This window comes from Tupaia chinensis, unplaced genomic scaffold (genome assembly GCF_000334495.1).
Source record: "Tupaia chinensis unplaced genomic scaffold, TupChi_1.0 Scaffold000622_1, whole genome shotgun sequence".
Lineage (NCBI taxonomy): Eukaryota > Metazoa > Chordata > Mammalia > Scandentia > Tupaiidae > Tupaia > Tupaia belangeri.
The window spans coordinates 6,546,363-6,566,115 of NW_006160142.1; the positions used below are offsets into that span (position 1 = coordinate 6,546,363).

Consider the following 19,753-nt stretch of genomic DNA (forward strand, 5'->3'; position numbering starts at 1 on the left):
CTGCTATAGGACTCATGCACTCGAGAGACAGAAAGCGAGAAATCACCCCCATCCCCACCTCCCCAGGGAGGATGGCCATGCTGCAATCCCTTCTCCTCCATTCTCCTCTCAGGATCCTGGGTACACACACACACACACACACACACACACACACACACGCCCAGTGTGAGTTTTAAGCCCCCAAGTCCACTACTTGGACCGCGATCGACTACGTGGCAGTCCAGCGACGTAACCATTGTGCCATCTGCTGGTCCTGCCATCTGCATTTTTTTTTATTTTATTTTTTTATTATCATCATCATAATCTTCTTTATATTACATTGGATTACATATAACTTTACAGTGTATTACATTGTTTTTTCAAAAGGGAATGCCATGCATGTCCGTCAGTACAGAGACATTAATCTCCCCATCTGCATTTTTAAAACACTTTCCATGAAGGTTCTAATGCACAGAGGGCTGGGAAAAGTTGATCTTGTCCTCTTACCATCTTTCAGACCTCTGAGTACCAGATTTAAGGACCCTGCTAAGTTTAAGCCCTCCCAGCCGCCATTTTTTTCCTCTCTAGTCAAATAACTTAGGTGGCAAGGGGAGCCATTTCATTCTCCCAATAGTTTATGTCTTTGTGTGCTGGACCATACCTTTCCTTCTGAGAGTCTTCATACTGGTGCATTAAGATTATAGTAGCAAACAGTAAGAAATACGCTGTAACTCAGGGAAATAACTAAGAGTCAACAAAGGCACCTGTTCAGTTTCTTCATGGCTCCCAACTTCTTCCTGGATCAGGACACTGCCTCTTCACAGTGTAGAATTTGACCACACCTACAGCAGGTTGTTCCACGTGGAAATAAGAACTTAATAAAAAGACTCCAACAGGGCCAGTAGGCAGTGTGGTGGACTCCCACATGGCCAACTCTGTTTCAAACTCCAGACTTAAAATATCACACCAGGCATACGTGCATGCATGCTCATAATTCCAAGAGGAGCATAGAGGAGAAAGGATTATAGTGTGGCCACCTTCCCATGCGGTGATTTCTCCCTTTCCCTCTCTCTGGCGAGTGCACATGCCCTATAGAAAAAAACCTTAAAAAAGAAAATGACAAAGCCTACTGGTTAAAATAACAGTAACAACATAAATATATATATATATATATGCAATGTAAGTTTTAAAAAAATTATTTATTTAATTTAATTATTTAATTTTATTTAGTCATTCATTTACTTTAATTTTACCAGAGAGAGACATACACGCAGTGAGAGAGAGAGAGAAGGAAAGTGAGAAGGCAAGTCACCAGGTCTAGGACTTGAACCGTGGTAGGCCATGTGGGAGTGTCCAGCACCTTAGCCACCATGCCACCTGCTGATCCCCAACAACTTATTTTGATTAATTTACCAAGTGCTGGATATTGGGTCAAGTGTTATTTCCTTGGATCTCCACAGTGCTGTGAAGTGAGCGCCGATGTTACCTCCACTTTACAGATGGGGAAGCTGAAGGTTCGAGAGATTAAATAGCTAGCCATGCCACATAGCCAAAGGGGCTGTGGCTGGCAATAAATCCAGTCTTCATACCTATGTAGTCAGTGAACCAGTGGAAAGGAAGTATAATCCTTTAGTTATAAGATCTGTTTTAGTATTCGTGGACAAGGTCTTCCCACACTCAGGCTTCAGGACTGTACCAGAGAGATTAGAAGGATGCAGTTTTTTCTCTGGCCTGAACATAAAACCAGGGCAATGGGCTGGTTAAGAATTTAGTTTTTAACCTTCGAAGCTTTTTAGCTGTAATGTGTGGTTTGCTCTCCACTGCCATCTTCTGGCTGTCCATACCAAACACAGGCCAGAGCTCCACATTGCCTCAATGGAGTAGCAGAGAAGGGAGGCCATCATACCCCAGATGTGGACGCCTCGCCATTTCAGCAAAATGCCTTCAGATCATCCTGCAAGAGTATCTTTGAATTTTTTTGAGAAGAAAAGAGCATTTTTATGGCTTTAATTAGAATGTTTTCCCTGCTTTTTGTTTCACTGTCAGATTTCTAACCATATTTCAAATAAAAGCTTATGTTTTTCTGACTCACATAATAGAAAATAAAGCAAAGACTGCTTAGTGACACTGCTGCCTTGGCCAGCCTGGCCGGACATGGCGATTATGTTCTTGTTCTCTATGCTTGTGTCAGCAGTCAGAGCCCAGCGTGGATGGAAGGGAGAAGGGAACTGTGCGAGGCTCGTCAGTGACCCGCCGCTCACCAGGTCCCTCCGGCATGTGCCCACAGAACATGCAGCTCTCCCCACCAACGCTACATGCAGAAGAACAATTAAGTTTAGAAATGATGACAGCAGGATGTCATTAGGAAACTTGAATACAGTTCTCTACCCTCTGATTTGTCTTCAGGAAGTAATTTCTACTTAAGGGGATTATCTTGGGAATGAGAGGGACCCAGTGTCCTATCCATTGCCTGGTAAATAAACCCCTGGGGTTGACTTGTCTGATGTGACAAAAGACAGTTTATCTGTCTGAAGGACAGAGCATTTATGCAGAGCCTGAGCTGATCTCCGAGAAAATGTTCACAGCTCATTACGTTGATGTTGTAAACAGCGGAATGAAGCGGCACATTCTCTCACGCATCTCCCCCTCCTTCCTGTCTCCCTTTTCTCCTCCCTATATCCAGGCGGAAATAATCTCGATCAGCCTAACCTTACTGCCTTTACCAAATGTAAAGTTTCTCCTTTACATGGGTTAGAAAGTGGAGTCCTTTTCTTCAGATGAAATTTTCTGTAAAACACAGATTGTAAGGGCTGAGGGAAAAGGAGGGATGGACCATCAAACTCCTCCTCTTGGTCTCCCCTTTCCTGGCCCTCTCCTTGCTGGCCCCTGAAACCCTTCTGAAGCACCTGAGGATGCCTGGACACGACCAAAAGCACTGGGTGCAGCGTAGCTTGACTGTCCATTACTCTAGGCTGAATTGGAAGGTTGTCTTTCCCCCTCAGTCTCTTAAAAAAAAAAAAAAAAAAAAAAAAAAGACAAAGCAAGTTGCTTTGTTTCGTTTATGTTAACAGTAGTAAATTCCAGGTAGTAAGTTGTTTGTTATAATAGGAGCAGGCTTCAAAAAGTTTATTGAGAAATGGAAAAAAACCCACAAATTTATTTTGACATAACAAATGTAATCTATACATAATTTTTTTAAAATTTTCCATACAGTTTTTGAGGATCCCTTGTGTTCTTCATACTTTTCTAAATTTGTTCCCCCAAAACAAGGTTGAAAGGGGGGGGTAGAGAGAATAAATATTTTCCCACTGGACCAAATAGAACAGCAGGTCCTTGGGAGAAGTTTCCATTTTCAAGCCATTTAGCCTTTGGCCAGACACACTGTAGGAGGCTCTGGGAGGACGGGTGTGTTCCTGCTATGGTGAAGCTGGATTTCAGGTGGTTTGGAAACGAGCAGTGTTTTTTAGACAATCAGTGGAGTTGTAAGGGGACTGTGATTTTAATACCCAATAACAGTTAAAATATGTAGCATATCACTGAGCTATATAACATGTATATGTACGTACATCTAAAATATGTGCCGACGTGCAGATAGGTCATTTTAGTTGGTGTTTGGTGTGTAGATATCTGCTTACAAATGTCTGGGCCCCTTCCTTAGAATGTAAATTCCATTGGGGCAAGAGGCTGTTTTGTTCCCTGTTTGAGCCTCAGTATCTTGCACATAATGGGTGCTCAATAGTTTTTTTTTTTTAGTAATTGAATTAATATATCCTTTTTTCTTTGTATATTCTTGTTGAAAGCAGGGACGGTATCTTTTATTCCTTCATATCTCCCAGGACTCAAGAAATGTTTGTGGTTTTAATGTTTTATTTTATTCGTTTAGCGGTTCTTATTGAACCCCCACTATATGCCAGGCACTGTGCTAGGAACTGAAGATACCACAGTAAATAAAACTGATAAAATTCTCATCCTCACAGACCTACCATTCTAGTGAGAGGAACTCAATAGTCTCTCTCTCTCTCTCTCTCTCTTTCTCTCTCTCTTTCTCTCTCTCTCCATATATATATGAACAAGTACATTATTTGATGTTTTCTTGTTGAGTTAACTGTCATCATTTCCCAATAACTCACAAGGGTAAAATCCCTCATCCTTTTATGGATGATGCAAAGCCTCCTGGGAGATAGCTCTCTTCTGTCAACCTTGTCCAGGAGCCAAGAAAAATACAAGGGGGGAAATGGGGATATATTGATTCATGAGCAGTAACTAAACACTTGGAAAGGGTAGGAAAGAGGACAAGAAAGGGACAGCATCAAAAGGATCATTGCTAAAGGGCAGAGAGACCTGTCCTCACTGAACTGGTGCCCTGTCAGCTGCCCACGGGGTCCCACTGCCAAGGTAATCCCTGCTCACTGCACACAGTGGGGCTCGCACTGGCTGTGTGCCTTCTCTTTTCACCTGAAGACATGAACAATGCATTCACAGCAAGGAGAGTTATCACACGTAAAAATAGCCTCTTGCCTTAAAAATAGCCTTTCTTAAAGAAATGCAGTATCTCATTTGGGTCTTTGAAGACCACTGTGAAGTGATTAAGATGAAGTTTATAGTGAGACTGTCCATATACCCAAATGATCCCTTCTCTTTGTTGTCCCAATATCCTGTCTGGCTTAGCATTTGTTTTGAAAAATCTTAGGATTTTGATTTTTTCAAATACTTTATTTTTTAGAGCAGTTTTAGGTTCAGTGCGAACCTGAGCAGCATGTACTGAGAGTTCCTTTACAACCCCACCCCCACACATGCACAGTCACCCCAGTTTCAGTATCCCCCCAACAGAGTGGTAGATTTATTAGGACAGATGAACCTACACTGATGCATCACCATCACGCCAAGTCCACAGTTCATGTTAGGATCCACTCGTGGCATCGTGCGTTCAGTAGGTTTTGACAGACGTATAACGACACGTGTCCGCCGGTGCAGGGGCCTCCAGCATCATCGCTTTGCTCAGACATCCTCTGTGCTCTGCCTACTTCTTCCTCTGTCCTGGAATTTTCCTCTTGCAATGAAGTGTTCTTAGAATTGTGTATTTAAAAGTATTTTTGATAGGACTATTTATTAGCTCTTTAAGCATGGTAAAAATGCTTCCTTGCTCAATAATATTTCAAAAAATTATGTAAAAATGATTATTTTTAGAGGCTCGTTTTACTTTCAGAGGGGCTCCAGTTTGGAAGACACATTATGCGGTCTCTATAACTATAATCTGTATTTCAAGAGGGAAAAAATATTGGGCCCCAGAGAGGAAGGGACTCTCCCTCATGTGTCAGGTATGGTGTTCCTGGAACCTCCACTACTCTCCACACCAAACATATAACATCTGCTGGAGAGGAAGCTCAAATTTCAAAGCTTAGCACATCTTTACCTTGTTATAGAGTAGTTAACCAAAGCAGAATTGCTCCTGCATTTCTAACTTAGACATGAGAAAGTTCACTGCATAAGTAAATAAATAATGAACCTGGTAAAGAACTGAGTGGACCACAAGGGGCCAAGAGATCAAGATTCAGGCAGATAAGCAAGACCTGCAGAAATGAGATGAAATACTACAGGCATAGAAGGTTCGACTTAAAAAGGAGTGCTATGCTTTTAGAGCAGGTTCCAAAAATTAAAACAGCAGTGAAGAATAGCATCTTCGCTGACAAGTGTTTGATGGTATTTTAGAACAGAAATTAGAGTTTTATTTGCATATTTCTGGGACATAGTGTATCTGTTTATCCGGTAGAATGAATCTAGGTTCTGATCAAATGCATGCTAAACTTGCCTGATCTGGTAATTAACTGCTCTGTAGTATCACCCACGTATAATTCTAGTACAATGTCAGCATCCTAAAGATTGAAGTGATTATTCACTTTTTCATAAAAATCAGAAGGAAGTTACTTTTAAGAGGGTTAGATTGTTATAAACACCAATTTCTTCTCTTACATTCATTTTAAGATGTAGAATTTAAAATACATTCTGCTGTAAAAAACACATTATTATCATGAGTCAGACAAGAAAGATCGCAAGGGTTGGGGAAATGCCCAACACATGTTAAGGAAATGGTAAAGAACAGAATGGTGTGTAGAACTCATTCTTCACCTCTAGAGATATTTAAGATGTGTCGGCATTTGATGCTATACTGGTGAAAGGGTATTTATTTTAGATGTTTTTGTTTTATTCGTGAATGGAACTAAGATATGTTTTTGCTGTATTCAAATTTATATTATTTACATTTACATTTATGCCAGGCCTCTCTATCCGGAGCGTGTGCTGGAAAGCAGACCGCCTTCTGGCAGGGACCCAGGACAGTGAGATATTTGAAGTGATTGTGCGAGAGCGAGACAAACCGATGTTGATCCTGCAGGGCCACTGTGAGGGGGAGCTCTGGGCTTTGGCCTTGCACCCCAAGAAGCCTCTGGCTGTGACAGGCAGCGACGACCGCTCCGTCAGGTGAGGCCCCAGCTGTGGTCACCACCATCACTTTGCTAACTTACTGGAGGTAGATTTTGTTCATCTAAATTTGCTTATTACTTAGGAAAAGGATGAAGTTCAGTGTAGAACTCTGGTTTCCAAATGGAATGGTAAGACATTTAGCTCAACAGGTTGGTTTCTTGGCATTTTGTTGTTGTTATTTTCTTTGGCTCCAACTTAAGTTGTGAAAATGTTCTTAGAAGTGAAAATACATAGATACTGTTTAAATTGGTTTTCAGTTCTCTTTCTAGTACAATATCTGAGCTGAACACCCCTCCCTATGATAAGGCTGTATCTCCCCTTCATACCCTTGGGCCTCTGAAGGGGCCTTCATGAATTTACAATTTAGTCAGAGATTCATTGATCATCATTAGAAATTCAGTTTTGGTTTTCGAAGTTATCTTCAACACATGAGTAAATTACTGCTTTGTAAATTCTCTGATGGATTCTAAGTATTGTCCTCAAATCACAGGAGAGTTCTGACTCTGAGAAAATAAGGAATTTCATGAGGGCCTTAAGGGTTCTTGTTATGGATCATTTGTTATTCTTCGAGAGAGCATTTCTATGTAAAATAAGCCAAATGAATCTGTTTCCAGTACTCTTGAGACTATTGAAGGAACAAACATATAATTTAAAGGTTGGAAATGAAGACCATTACATTGATTTCAGTATTTTAGTATTTATTACTGAACTCAAAATGTGATCAACAACAAATAAGCCATCAAGTAAGTGAGGAAGAGGCTGATTAATCAATTGATTGATTACTGCTTCTTGGTTTATTTAAAGTTTATTTTCAGAGAGAGAGAGACAGACAGGGACCCCTGATAACATCGTCCCACACTATAACCTTTCCTAAGCTTTCTGGCCAATAAGGACCATGGGCCTATGTGATGTATTCAGATCAACCCAGGATGTGAACACTGGGCCTTAAAGTTTATTTTCAGAGAGAGAGAGACAGACAGGGACCCCTGATAACATCGTCCCACACTATAACCTTTCCTAAGCTTTCTGGCCAATAAGGACCATGGGCCTATGTGATGTATTCAAATCAACCACTGGGCCTTCCCAAATGGCTCCAATATAGCACGGTGGCCACTTCCACCCATGCCACCTGCTTCTGTTAAAGCAGCTAAAACAGAACATGTGAACTAGACTGAAGGTCACTATATTTCCCCCCTCACTTTGCATGTTTATGAAAGTAATCATGCTGTAGTCATCTTAGTCAGTAATTTTAGTTTTTAGTCTTTACCAACTGTGAAAACTTTATCAATCTGACAGGCAACAAAAGCAACTACTGTTGTCTTCTCAGGTGACATAAATGTTTATTTGGTTTATACTGCTCTTTATTTTCCTTCCTTAACTCTGAGCTTCCCCAGAGCAGCCACAACAATGCTGCCAAGTTATTCAGATACCTGTGATACTCGAGTCATACCCATCCAGAAAAAAAGAATGCCAAGGAAGTCTTTGACTCCTGCATTTTAAGAACTGTGTAAACCGTGTAAGAATTGTAAACATCCCTCAGGAGCATTGCCTGCCAGGATCTGCGTTATTTCTCCTAACCATTAATTTGGCTAAAATGTTAAGGGTATCTTTGCACTGACTACTGAAATTTAGAAAGGGCAAAAACCATAATTTCTTGAGAAAGATGTGCTTGGTGACTTTACAGGGAGAGCACCGTTTATAGAGGAGTAATGGTCTCTCCATACTAATAAAGCAAAGCTTACACTACTTAGAATAGTACAAGGCTAAAAACAGCTGAGGAATGTGAATAATGGATGAGGCATTGAGAGAAGACCAGAAACTTTATGCTGAGCAGTACAGTCTGCCTATGGAACCAGTAAACTTTTAACTATGAAACAGGATTGGAAGGGTGTGCCTCATCCCTCCTGGTGGCCAAATGCATTTAGGAAAACAGCCACATGTGACCTGTTCTTGCTTTCCCATTGCAAATCTTTAGGCTCTCAGTCCTCTTAGCAGACAGTTTATGTGTGAAGGAGACTGACTTAGGTAGCTGAGGTGGCACAAAGACAGTGCAGAACTCCATGATGCTGAAACCATGTGGGAAGTGCCCAGGTCACATCCCAAGGCCTCCCTGTACATGCTGTGCCTGTCATGCTGGCTAGCTGAGGCTGATCGCAGTGTAGCAACACTGCTAGCCACACCTCTTGCCCCACCAACCCTGTGGAAGAAAAAAATTAATTAATTAAAGGAAAAATAGGGCCCTGCAGGTGGCATGGTAGTTAAGGGCACTGGACTCCCACATGGCCCACCACAGTTCAAGTCCCAGACTTGGTGACTTGCTTTCTCACCCCTTTCCCCTATTCTATCCCTCTCTGGTCAAATTTAAATAAATAAATAAATAAAGTTTAAAAATTTTTAATTTTAATTCTTTAAAAAAAGTAAAAGTAACAAGAGAGAAGACTGACTTATGAAAGGTACTAGCAGAGAGAGGCAGATACCACAAATGCAATAAAAATGGAAGCTACTTATATCTTCAAATACTTTGTCCCCATTCACTCACTTTGAGGTGCCTAGATCAGGTATTGCTGTAGCTGAAGCCCCATATTAGCTGCGCTTGCCCCTTTAGTACCATTTCTCCATCAGTGCCTGTGTTCCTTGGCCAAGAGCATGGCGAAGTATCTGCCCCTACCAGGAGTGGACCTCTTTGCAAATAGATGCCCATGGAACTTGTGAGAGTGACAGCATATGGCCATGGACGGCCATCTCAGGACCATCTTAGGGAGGAGTATCATTCATTCTTCATCTCAGATATGTTTTTTCTTTCTAGGGAGACCCACAAATGTATATTTGAATCTGCATGTCACTAGAAGGTTCTAATTTTTTCTTAAAAACCCAACAATGACATTATCTAGTAGTAGTTTTTTCCTCTAAATATGATTAACAACGACTGATACAAGTACAGGAGACTTTTTTTTTTTGAGAGGTTTTTACTATAGGACACGTGCACTCGCAAGACAGACAGAGAGAAAGCGAGAAATCACTCCCGGGGGGGATGGCCATGCCGCAATCCTTTCTCCTCCATTCTCCTCTCGGGATCTTGGGCACACGCGCCAAGCGTGAGTTTTAATCCACCGGGTCCAGGACACAAACTGCGGTCGACTACGTGGGAGTCCAGCGACATAGCCATTACGTTGACTGCTGGTCCAAGTATAGGAGACTTTTAATTTCTAAAGAGAAAAGTAAGATTTTGTGTGATTTCTTATACTGAGTCTCATTTTCTTCAGAAATGTTATCACATATATATGTTTTGCTTCTGGCTGGGTGTTTCCATTTCAAATGATGAAGATGACTCAGAGATGGCCCAAATACTTTCCCAGATCCCCTGACAGGCCGTGATGAAAGACCCTGGTGTGGAGTTCCTGTGTGCATCCTTAGTGTGACGGATGAGCAGACCTTCAGCCCTGTGCTGACTGGGATGATGACATTGGTTTGGTTTTGTTGTTCCCCTGTTCTGTGCTTAGGCTGTGGAGCCTGGCTGACCATGCCTTGATTGCCCGCTGCAACATGGAGGAAGCGGTTCGCAGTGTCGCCTTCAGCCCGGATGGATCTCAGTTGGCCTTGGGCATGAAGGATGGCTCTTTCATTGTTCTCCGAGTCAGGCATGTACTGATATTGAAAATGTATTAGAGATGCCCTTTTGTTAAAATTCAGATTTTCCTGGTCATAGTACATGCTAGGACTTTAGGAAAAATACATTCACTCTTTCAAATAGGAATACTCCAGATCCACAATTCCCTGTCCAATTCTGAAGTCCAAAACACCTACAAATCCAAAGCCATTTGGTAATTAATCTATTTGGCAATACAGCCTAACCCAGTGAACTGAGATGAGGCTGCTTATTGTTTGTTAATCTCCTAGTAGGAATAGTCATATATCATGTGATTTACAGCAAAAATAATTGTATTTAATACAGTGCTGCCCTGACTCCCACTAGGGGTGTTATCTAATATATGTTTTATGTGAACCTTTCTAAAATCCAATAAATAATGAGTTCCCTAGCACATCTGGTTGCCAGAGTTTTAGATAAGAGATTGGGGGCTTGCAGCAAGCCAAGACAAGAAGAAGACAGACTAAAACAGTGCCCAACAGCACCAGAGTTTTAGAGGTGAGCTTGAGTGAGTGAAGAATTTCTCCCACCCATAATCACTAATAAAATGAAATAGTTCTTGTCTATTGACATTCGGTATTATTCTCAATGGACAGAAATTATGAGCCACCCTCTTAATTCCTCTGAATACATATGTTGTTCTATTGGCTTCCACGTTTTGTGATTTTAGAAAAGAAACATAGCTGTAAATTACAGCATGCTTTGCAGGGAGCATTCTAGGTAGCCTTGAAGAATGTTCCTGGCTCTGTTTATTACACTTATTTCTCATTACCAGCCACACAGAATTTATTTCCAAATTAGGCAGCCATTGTATGCTCAGTCATGTGTGAAAAGTGTCTAATTACTGTATTTCCTTTTTTTTTTTTTGAAGAGAGATTTTTGCTATAGGGCATGTGCATTTGCCAGACAGAGAGAGACAGAGAGACAGAGGTGAGAAATCCCCCCCCCCCGCCCACCCCAGAGGAGATGGCCATGCCACAATCTCTTCTCCATTCTCCTCTTGGGCTCTTAGGCATGCACGCACATGCGCCAGGCGTGTTTTAAGTCCCCAGGTCTGGCACTCAAACCACAGGCGACTATGTGGGAGGGAGCCCAGTAATGTATCCATTACCCATCTGCTGGTCCCACCATATTTCCTTTTCAATAGAATTCCCAAGGGGGAAAAAAGTCCCTACATACCTATTCTTTGATGTTACAGTAAACTATAATGCTATAAATAAATGATACCAGGTGTGGGGTATTATTATGTAGAAGCAAATACTTGGTATTGTTTATGCAGTCAGTTTATTACGGAGCTGATGAAGCTGTATTTACTCTATACTCAGGGGACCTGCCGGTCGTAATCCTGTCAAATCGTTGTAGAAAAAAACAACGGCAAAGAGCTTTCAAATGTGAATAGTGTTTGTTAAAAGAATCTGATCAAAAAGAAGAAAAAATATTGCAGTAATTCACCTATTCGTCATTGACCTTTCATGGTGAAAGTTAATGATTATGTAACAGTTTAACATTTAAAGCTGTAATTTTTTTCTGCTTTTTTGATTTGCTCTTTTTGCAACACTAAGCATCAAGTTCAGCAGAAATTGGTTTCTTATTCATAAAACACAGAAAAAAATGGTTTATTTTTATACTAATTCTGATATTTTTACCTTTCTCTATGGCATTTTTTAAAGAGAGATTTTTCCTCTAGGGCATGTGTGCTCACCAGAGAGATAGAAAGAGACAAAATGATAAGTCACCCCCGCCCCAAAGGGGATGGCCATACTGCAGTCCCTTCCTCTCCATTCTCCTCTTGGGATCTTGGGCATGCGTGCACATGCACTCAGCATGAATTTTAAGTCACCAGGTCTGGGGCTCAAACTGCAGTCAACTATGTGGGAGTCCAGCAGCAATGTAACCTCATGCCATCTGCTGGTCGGCCAACTCTATGGCATATTTTAAAGATTATACAAACCCTAATTTCTTTTTTTTTAAAGAAAACAAAATTTTTAAAGAATTATTTTATTTAACTTTATTTACTTATTTATTTTAATTTGACCAGAGAGGGACAGAGTGAAAGAGAGAGAAAGTGAGAAAGCAAGCCACCATGTCTGGGACTCGAATCATGGCCGGCCACGTGGGAGTCCAACACTCTTAATCACCATGCCACCTGCGGGCCCCACAAACCCCAATTTCTTTAACAAAAATTTTAGAGAAAGATAATATACATTTGAAAGCAAATATGTATTTCATTAATTTTTTTTGTTTTCACTTTGCAAACCCAAAATACTACTTAAAATATTTATTACTGATTTTCCTAGACTGTTCATGAATTTTAAAATCATTTTATATTTTCCATCACAAGTTAATCCTTTAACTATAGATTTTTATTTCCCTTTGAAAACTGTTTTTTCCTCTGACACATACAATTTAAAACATGACTTGGGTTTTCTACTTCTAGATTTGCTGCTTATCACTTTGCTCTTTATTCTCACAGAGATATGACAGAAGTGGTTCATATCAAAGATCGAAAAGAAGTCATTCATGAAATGAAATTTTCTCCAGATGGATCTTACCTCGCAGTGGGATCCAATGATGGCCCAGTAGACGTCTATGCTGTTGCCCAGCGGTATAAAAAAATTGGAGAATGCAGCAAGTCCCTTAGTTTCATTACGCACATTGACTGGTCCTTGGATAGTAAATATTTGCAAACCAATGATGGTGCTGGAGACCGATTGTTCTACAAAATGCCATGTAAGTCATGTAGGCACTGAATATTTGTGAAAAGCAAAACTTTCAACCACGTGAAGAACATACAGGAGAGTATCGTTATGAACTTAGGGCAAGGAATGTTTCTGAAACAAGATACCCCAAATCACAAACTCTCAAAAAGAAAAAAGAAAAAAAAGGAAAAGATTAAGAGATTGGATGCATTAAATTTTTTAAATTACTATACATTGTAAGAGACAATGAGCAAAATTGGGACCAGCAGTTAGCTAATGGCTATGTCACTGGACTCCTGTGTAGTTGACCATGGTTCAAGTTCCAGACCCAGCGGCTTAAACTCACGCCAGGTGTGTGTGCGTGCATGCCCAAGATCCCAAGAGGAGAAAGGAGGAGAAGGGATTGCAGCATGGCCATCCCTCCTGGGGGGTGATTTCTCGCTTTCTGTCTCTCTGTCTCTCTGTCTTTCTGGAGAGCACACGCACCCTATAGCAAAAACCTCCCCCCCCCAAAAAAAAAGAAAAGAAACAATGAACAAAATTAAAAGACAAAGCATAGAGTAGGGATAAACTCTTGAAATTGTCATAATAAACAAAGGCTATGTATCTAGAATATATTTTTAAAAAGCTAAAGGTAAGTGAAAGGAAAAAACTTTAAAAATTGGCAAATCTCAAATAACCAATAAACGTATGAATTAGGGAAATAATTAAAACAACAGTGAGGTACCATTTTACACTATTCAGATTAGCAGAGATCTGTCACATTAAAAGGCAAGAGGTGGGTATTGAAAACCATGCGCTGTGCTGGCAGGTGGATACACAAAGGTGCATGCACACAAATGTTTGTTGTAGCACTGTTTGTAACAGCCAAGGGTGAAGCCCAAGCCCAAGTGTTTATCAGTATATGGACAGTTCAATTGAGTGTGGTTCCTATAGTGGAATACTACAGAGAATTTAAACTAGAGCTACTGCTGTCACTATGGATAGATCTAAAAAATACATAGTATAATTTAAAAGTTGCAGAATGATATGTACAGTGTAGGACATAAAAAATTCTGTATATCATTTATGACCATAAACATGCATTAAAATGTTTTTAAAGAGCATGGGAATGATAAACACCTAATTCAGGATGTTGATTACCTCTAGGAAGGGATGAGAGAAATGAGAGAAGGGAGCAATACCACAGTGAATTTTAACTGTGTGGTGTTTTCTTTAAATTAAGTGTGAAGTTTGTTCAAAGCTACTTGTTGAAGGCTACTTGTTCATTAAAGTAGCCTCTATAATTTTCTGTGGGCTTGAAATATTTCATAATTTCTTTAAGTAGAGAAAATCCGAACTAGGTGTACAGCCAACTTCTAAGTATGACCTACTTCGTTTATTTTCCAAGTCTTTCACTTTTTCTGTTATTCCCCCATTCCTCTTTCTTACTGTTTGCTCATTTCATTTTATTTATGTGATGGGAGGAATCTTCAGAGTTCATGGAAAATGTAATTAAAGTACCTTTTATTTTGATGCAAAAAAATTTGAAATCTATGCATAATTTTAATACAAATTTTCTATAATCTTTTTGAAGACTTCCCTTGTGCACCTGTAAAAAGTATAATAAATAAGTGATGATAATGCAAAATAGTTATATTACTTTTATTAGGGTCTTATGCACGCTGTTCTGTAGTAGGGTAAGAAAAGAAAATGAAGTGGAGATCTGTGTTTCTGCTTGCCAGGCAGGAACACTCCCAGCATGACCTAGATACCAAAGAGTAGTTGGCTGTATTATCATTGGACAAACTGGTTTCTGCCAGAGCCCAAGAAGAATAGAACAGTCTATTGAAACTTCAGAAAGCATGGCCCTGTGTTCACCTCAGAACTTGAAGAGGATACCTCAAGATTTGTATTCTCAAAGATTTAAGGATCCTATGATCCCTCACTGACTGAGTGCGTTCGTCGCCAGTCTGTGTTCTTCATAATTGGGAGCCTGCATTGCATTTGGTGAAATAGGCTCATTGAGATTAAACACACAGGGGACCAGCAGATGGTGTAATGGTTACATTGCTGGCCTTCCACGTAGCTGACTACTGCTTGGGTCACGGACCTGGCAGCTTAAAACTCATGCCAGGTATGTATGCGGGCTTGCCCAAAATCCCAAGAGGAGAAGGGAGGAGAAGACTGGTGTGGCCATCCCACCTGGGGGCTGATTTCTCGTTCTGTCTCTCTGGTGAGCTATTGCGCACTATAGCAAAACTCTCTCTCAAAAAAAAAAAAAAAAAGATTAAACACCCACACACACACATGCAGTTTTCGCAACTCCTCTGACTTTTGAAGAAAGTCATCTGACTTATATAATATTTATTTAGTAACATTTAGTTTGTAATACTAAAATAAATAGGATAATTTCTAGTATAATCTTTGATTCGTAATTTTTTTTTGAGAGGTTTTTGCTATAGGGCGCATGCGCTCGCCAGAAAGAGAGACAGAAAGCGAGAAATCACCCCCCAGGGGGGATGGCCATGCCACAATCCCTTCTCCTCCATTCTCCCCTCGGGATCTTGGGCACGCACGCACACACGCCCGGCATGAGTTTAAGCTACTAGATCTGGACTCAAACCACGGTCGACTACATGGGAGTCCAGTGACATAGCCATTACACTAACTACTGGTCCCCGATTCATAATTTTTTAAATGCAAGAGGAAACATTGAAAATTAATCTTGACCTTAAATAATTATACTTTGTATTAAATTGAAAAATTATTTACCATAAAATGTGTAATATAATTGTTTTACGTTTTTGAGAGTCTCTGCCCTTTCAAATTCATCAGAGCACCATTACTAGGTACAGATGTCTTTGTGACTGTTTTCTTTATCTGATATTATTTCCTTTACCTGCCAAACGTGAAACACATGTTTTTCATTTGGAATAACTAAATAACATCCTGTTCAGTGATGATATTATGTTTTAGTTTATCTTCCCTCTACTGGGCGATTGGGCTTGTTTCCAGTTGCTTTGCCGCTCCCGATAGTGCAGCTCCAAATGCTTCTGTACATACGGGACTTTCTCTTCTGAATTACTTCCTTGGCCTATGCTCTCCAAATCAGGAACACTGGGACAAAGACTGTCCCAACTGTAGACTCCGATTCCGTGGTCTTCAATGGATTTTGTGAAGTGCTGTGTTCCAGTCCCGAGTTTTGGGTGCCAGTTTGGCAATGTGCTAGTAATGTACAGGCTGTCTAGTCTCACAGATTCTTCATTTGAAAATATCTATTTGAGAGGGAAAGTATCAGGTATAGGTTGAAAACACCTATTCTGAAAATCCAAAAAGCTTTAAAATATGAAACTTTTCCTTGCATTCTAATTACATAGCTTATTGATATTCAGTGGCATTTTAAAAATAATTATTTTATTTAACTTTATTTATTTACTTATTATTTAAATTTGACCAGAGAGAGACAGAGAGTGAGAGAGAGGAGAGAGAGAGACAGAGACAGAGGGGAAGTGAGAAAGCGGGCTGCCAGGCCTGGGACTTGAACTGCAGTCAGCCATGTGGGAGTCCAGAGCCCCTGGCCACCATGCCACCTGCTGATCCCAGCATTTTTTTTTCTTTTTAATTATTATTTATTTAATTTTATTTATTCATTTATTTTTTAAAATTTGACCACACACACACACACACACACACACACACACACTCACAGAGAGAGGGAAAAGGACAAAAGAAGCTGCCAGGTCCAGGACTTGAACCATGGTCAGCCATGTGGGAGTGTTCAGCACCTTAACCACCACACCACCTGCTGGCCCCTACCCAGCATTTTTTTTTCAATTGTGATTTTTGATATAGAAGTGAAAAGAGTAATGGCAGATATCAGAAATGATAAAGGATGGGGGTGCAGCTATGGGGTGAGAGTTAGAAAATGATTAACAGAGACAAGCATGCATGGAAACAAGTGAAATAGGTTATGGAATCATCCCCCACAACAGACTAAAACATGTAATTGACAATTCAATATTTATTTTTTAAAAAACTGCTAGAGCCATTACCAAATGTATGCAGTATAGCATAACGTTCATTGTTGAAGAAGATACGTCTGTTTATTACACACTCTATGGATATTTTCAAAACCATACTGCACCACACTAAAATGTACAATAAATATAAGTAAAATTGGCACTTTGAGTGCCAGCAGGCTGCCACAAGTAGAAAATTCCATATCTTAATATGCCAGGTCACAGGTCAAAATGCTTCAGTACAAAACAGATGGTATAGAATTACCTTCAGGCTATGTGCATAAAGTGTATGGGAAATGAAATGAATTGTGGGTTTAGGCCTGGCTCCCATCCCTAAGACATCTCAATTATGTGCAAATATTCCAAAATCTAAAAAAATTCTAAAATCCAAACACTTCTGGTCCTAAATATTTCACATAAGGGATCCTTAACCTGTCATGTGCTTAGTTGTCTTGATTTTGAATTTAAAAAGCCTATGTTGTTAAACATTTTCACAGACCTTTCTTCTGTATGTTTCCTCCTTTACGTACTGTGGATATCCCTGCCCTACTGTTGTTAGAAATTAGGTACTGTGGGGCCAGCAGATGGTGTAAAGGCTACTTCTCTGGACTACCACATGACCTACTGTGGTTTGAGTCCAGGACCAGTGGCACAAAAATCATGCCAGGAGTGTGTGCATGCTCAAGATCCCAGGAGGAGAATGGAAGAGAAGGAATTGCAGTGGGGCTCCCCCTGGGGGATGATTTCTCACTTTCCCTCTCACTGTCTCTGTCTGTCTCTTTCCAACAAGCGCATGTGCCCTAAGGCAAAAACCTCTTTGAAAAAAAAAGGAAATAGGGTATCATAATAGGGTATCATAATAGGGTATCATAATAGGGTATCATAATAGGGTATCATGTCATATATTCAAACGCACCCAGCACAGTTGTCAGGACTGTTTTCCCCAACCAGTTACGTTTATTTAATCATAATTTTGTGGATTTTCAGTGCCTAGAGTTTTTAAATTAAATAAATTTTTTCATTAGTTTGAGCCTGAATTTTTAAAAACTACTTTTTAATTTTTTTAATATTATTTTTAAATTTATATTTTTTTGTGGTATATCATTGTGGGATACAGTATGGTTTTAACTTTTTTTTTTTTTTTGGAGAGGTTTTCGCTATAGGGTGTGTACGCTCGCCAGACAGACAGAGAGAGACATAGAGACAGAAAGCGAGAAATCACCCCCCAGGGGGGATGGTCACGCCGCAATCCCTTCTCCTCCATTCTCCTCTCGGGATCTTGGGCACGCACGCACACGCGCCTGGCATGAGTTTTAAGCCACCGGGTCCGGGACGCGAGCCGTGGTCGACTACGTGGGAGTCCAGCGACATAGCCATTACGCTAACTGCTGGTTCCCGATACAGTATGGTTTTGAAGGAAGCCATACAAATGGCCAAAATGCATATGAGAAATTGTTTCACATCTCTTATCATGGGGGAAATGCAAATCAAAACCATAGGGAGGTATTTCCTAACCCCGGTCAAAATGGCTGTGATTAAAAAACAAAGAACAAGTGCTGATGAGCTTGTGGAGAAAAAAAAAAAATCACTTCTATAGATCCTTAAATTATGAAAAATAGAAATTCATAATTGATTTAGCCAAAGTTTTTAAAACATGGTACAATATTGCTGATGGAGTGTGATAATACATAATTTAATAAATCATTTCATCAATAATACAAAGTATAACGTCACCTGTATCTAAATATTTATGTTTAAGTCAGTATTAGCAGTTTGAAACATTGTATTTAGTACAGTAATGATTTTCCTTCTATTCTAATGTCTCAGTTTTGAGCACCTGCTTTCTTTAAGTCATGCCCAGGGGAAGAAAATCACAAATTGGGTAGAGATGAGAATCTGATAGAAGTTTTTTAAGACCAAAGGTCTTAAACCTCTATAATAAAAATGAATGAAAGAATTTAGAATGTGCTTTATATTTAAATATAGTATTGTCCTCATATTTATTATTTTCAGCTGGGAAGCCTTTAACAAGTAAAGAAGAAATCAAAGGGATTCCCTGGGCCTCCTGGACGTGTGTGAAAGGCCCTGAAGTAAGCGGAATTTGGCCAAAATATACCGAGGTTACTGACATCAACTCGGTGGATGCTAATTATAGCAGCTCAGTGCTGGTGTCTGGAGATGATTTTGGACTAGTTAAATTGTTTAAATTTCCTTGTCTTAAGAAAGGTAAGGCCCAAAGAGATGTCTCATTGAATAAAGATTTACTCTAGACTGTACGTGGCATAATTAAGGCTTATTTTCTTGGTATCTATGCCAACAAACTAATTTTATCTTGAATATTCATGTTTACTCTTCGGTGATTCAAAACAGACTCATTGATGTTGCTGACATCCTAAGATACGCAGTTAGGGCCAGCCGTGGCATGGTGGTTCAGGTGGCTGGATCCTACATGGCCTATTGCTCGTTCAAGTCCAACCTGGTAGCTTGAAAAACATGCTGGGCCCATGTGTGCAGGTGCCAAAGTCCTAGAGGAGTCTGGAAGAGAAGGGATTGGGGTGTGACCATCCCCGCAAAGGGGTACTTTCTCACTTTTCTTCTCTCTCTTTCTTTCTCTCTCTTTGGCAAGCAGATGTACCCTATGGCAAAATTTAAAAATATATACATATTTATGTGTGTGTGTGTGTGTGTGTGTGTGTATGTGTTTTGTAAACCCAAGTCAAAATCACCATTTAGTGATTCACAAGCCTCATATTTCACATTTCAAATAAGTGATATTTTATTGATACTTTATCCATATTCATGCAAATAAATAGTTATAATTTAACTCACATATAGTCCATTAAAATATTATAATTAAAGCTCTTTTAGGCTTTACAGCCTTTTGTGCTTATATACAGGAAAACAAAGCAACTTCTTTTAGATGTAATTAAAATTAAATCTGCCAGTAG

The 19,753-nt window shown here is 39.9% G+C and overlaps 1 protein-coding gene across 1 annotated transcript in view; it reads left to right on the top strand.

Moving 5' to 3' along the window:
• The window catches only part of EML6 (EMAP like 6), a gene marked incomplete at its 5' end in the record, with an annotated part of 331,238 nt that overhangs the window by 167,354 nt on the left and 144,131 nt on the right, over nucleotides 1-19,753 (top strand). Inside the window, 4 exons of the mRNA XM_027775960.1 lie at nucleotides 6,255-6,456; nucleotides 9,960-10,097; nucleotides 12,579-12,835; nucleotides 18,819-19,031. Of these exons, the coding sequence (XP_027631761.1) occupies nucleotides 6,255-6,456; nucleotides 9,960-10,097; nucleotides 12,579-12,835; nucleotides 18,819-19,031 (810 nt within the window). The remainder of the gene's footprint in view (nucleotides 1-6,254; nucleotides 6,457-9,959; nucleotides 10,098-12,578; nucleotides 12,836-18,818; nucleotides 19,032-19,753) is intronic.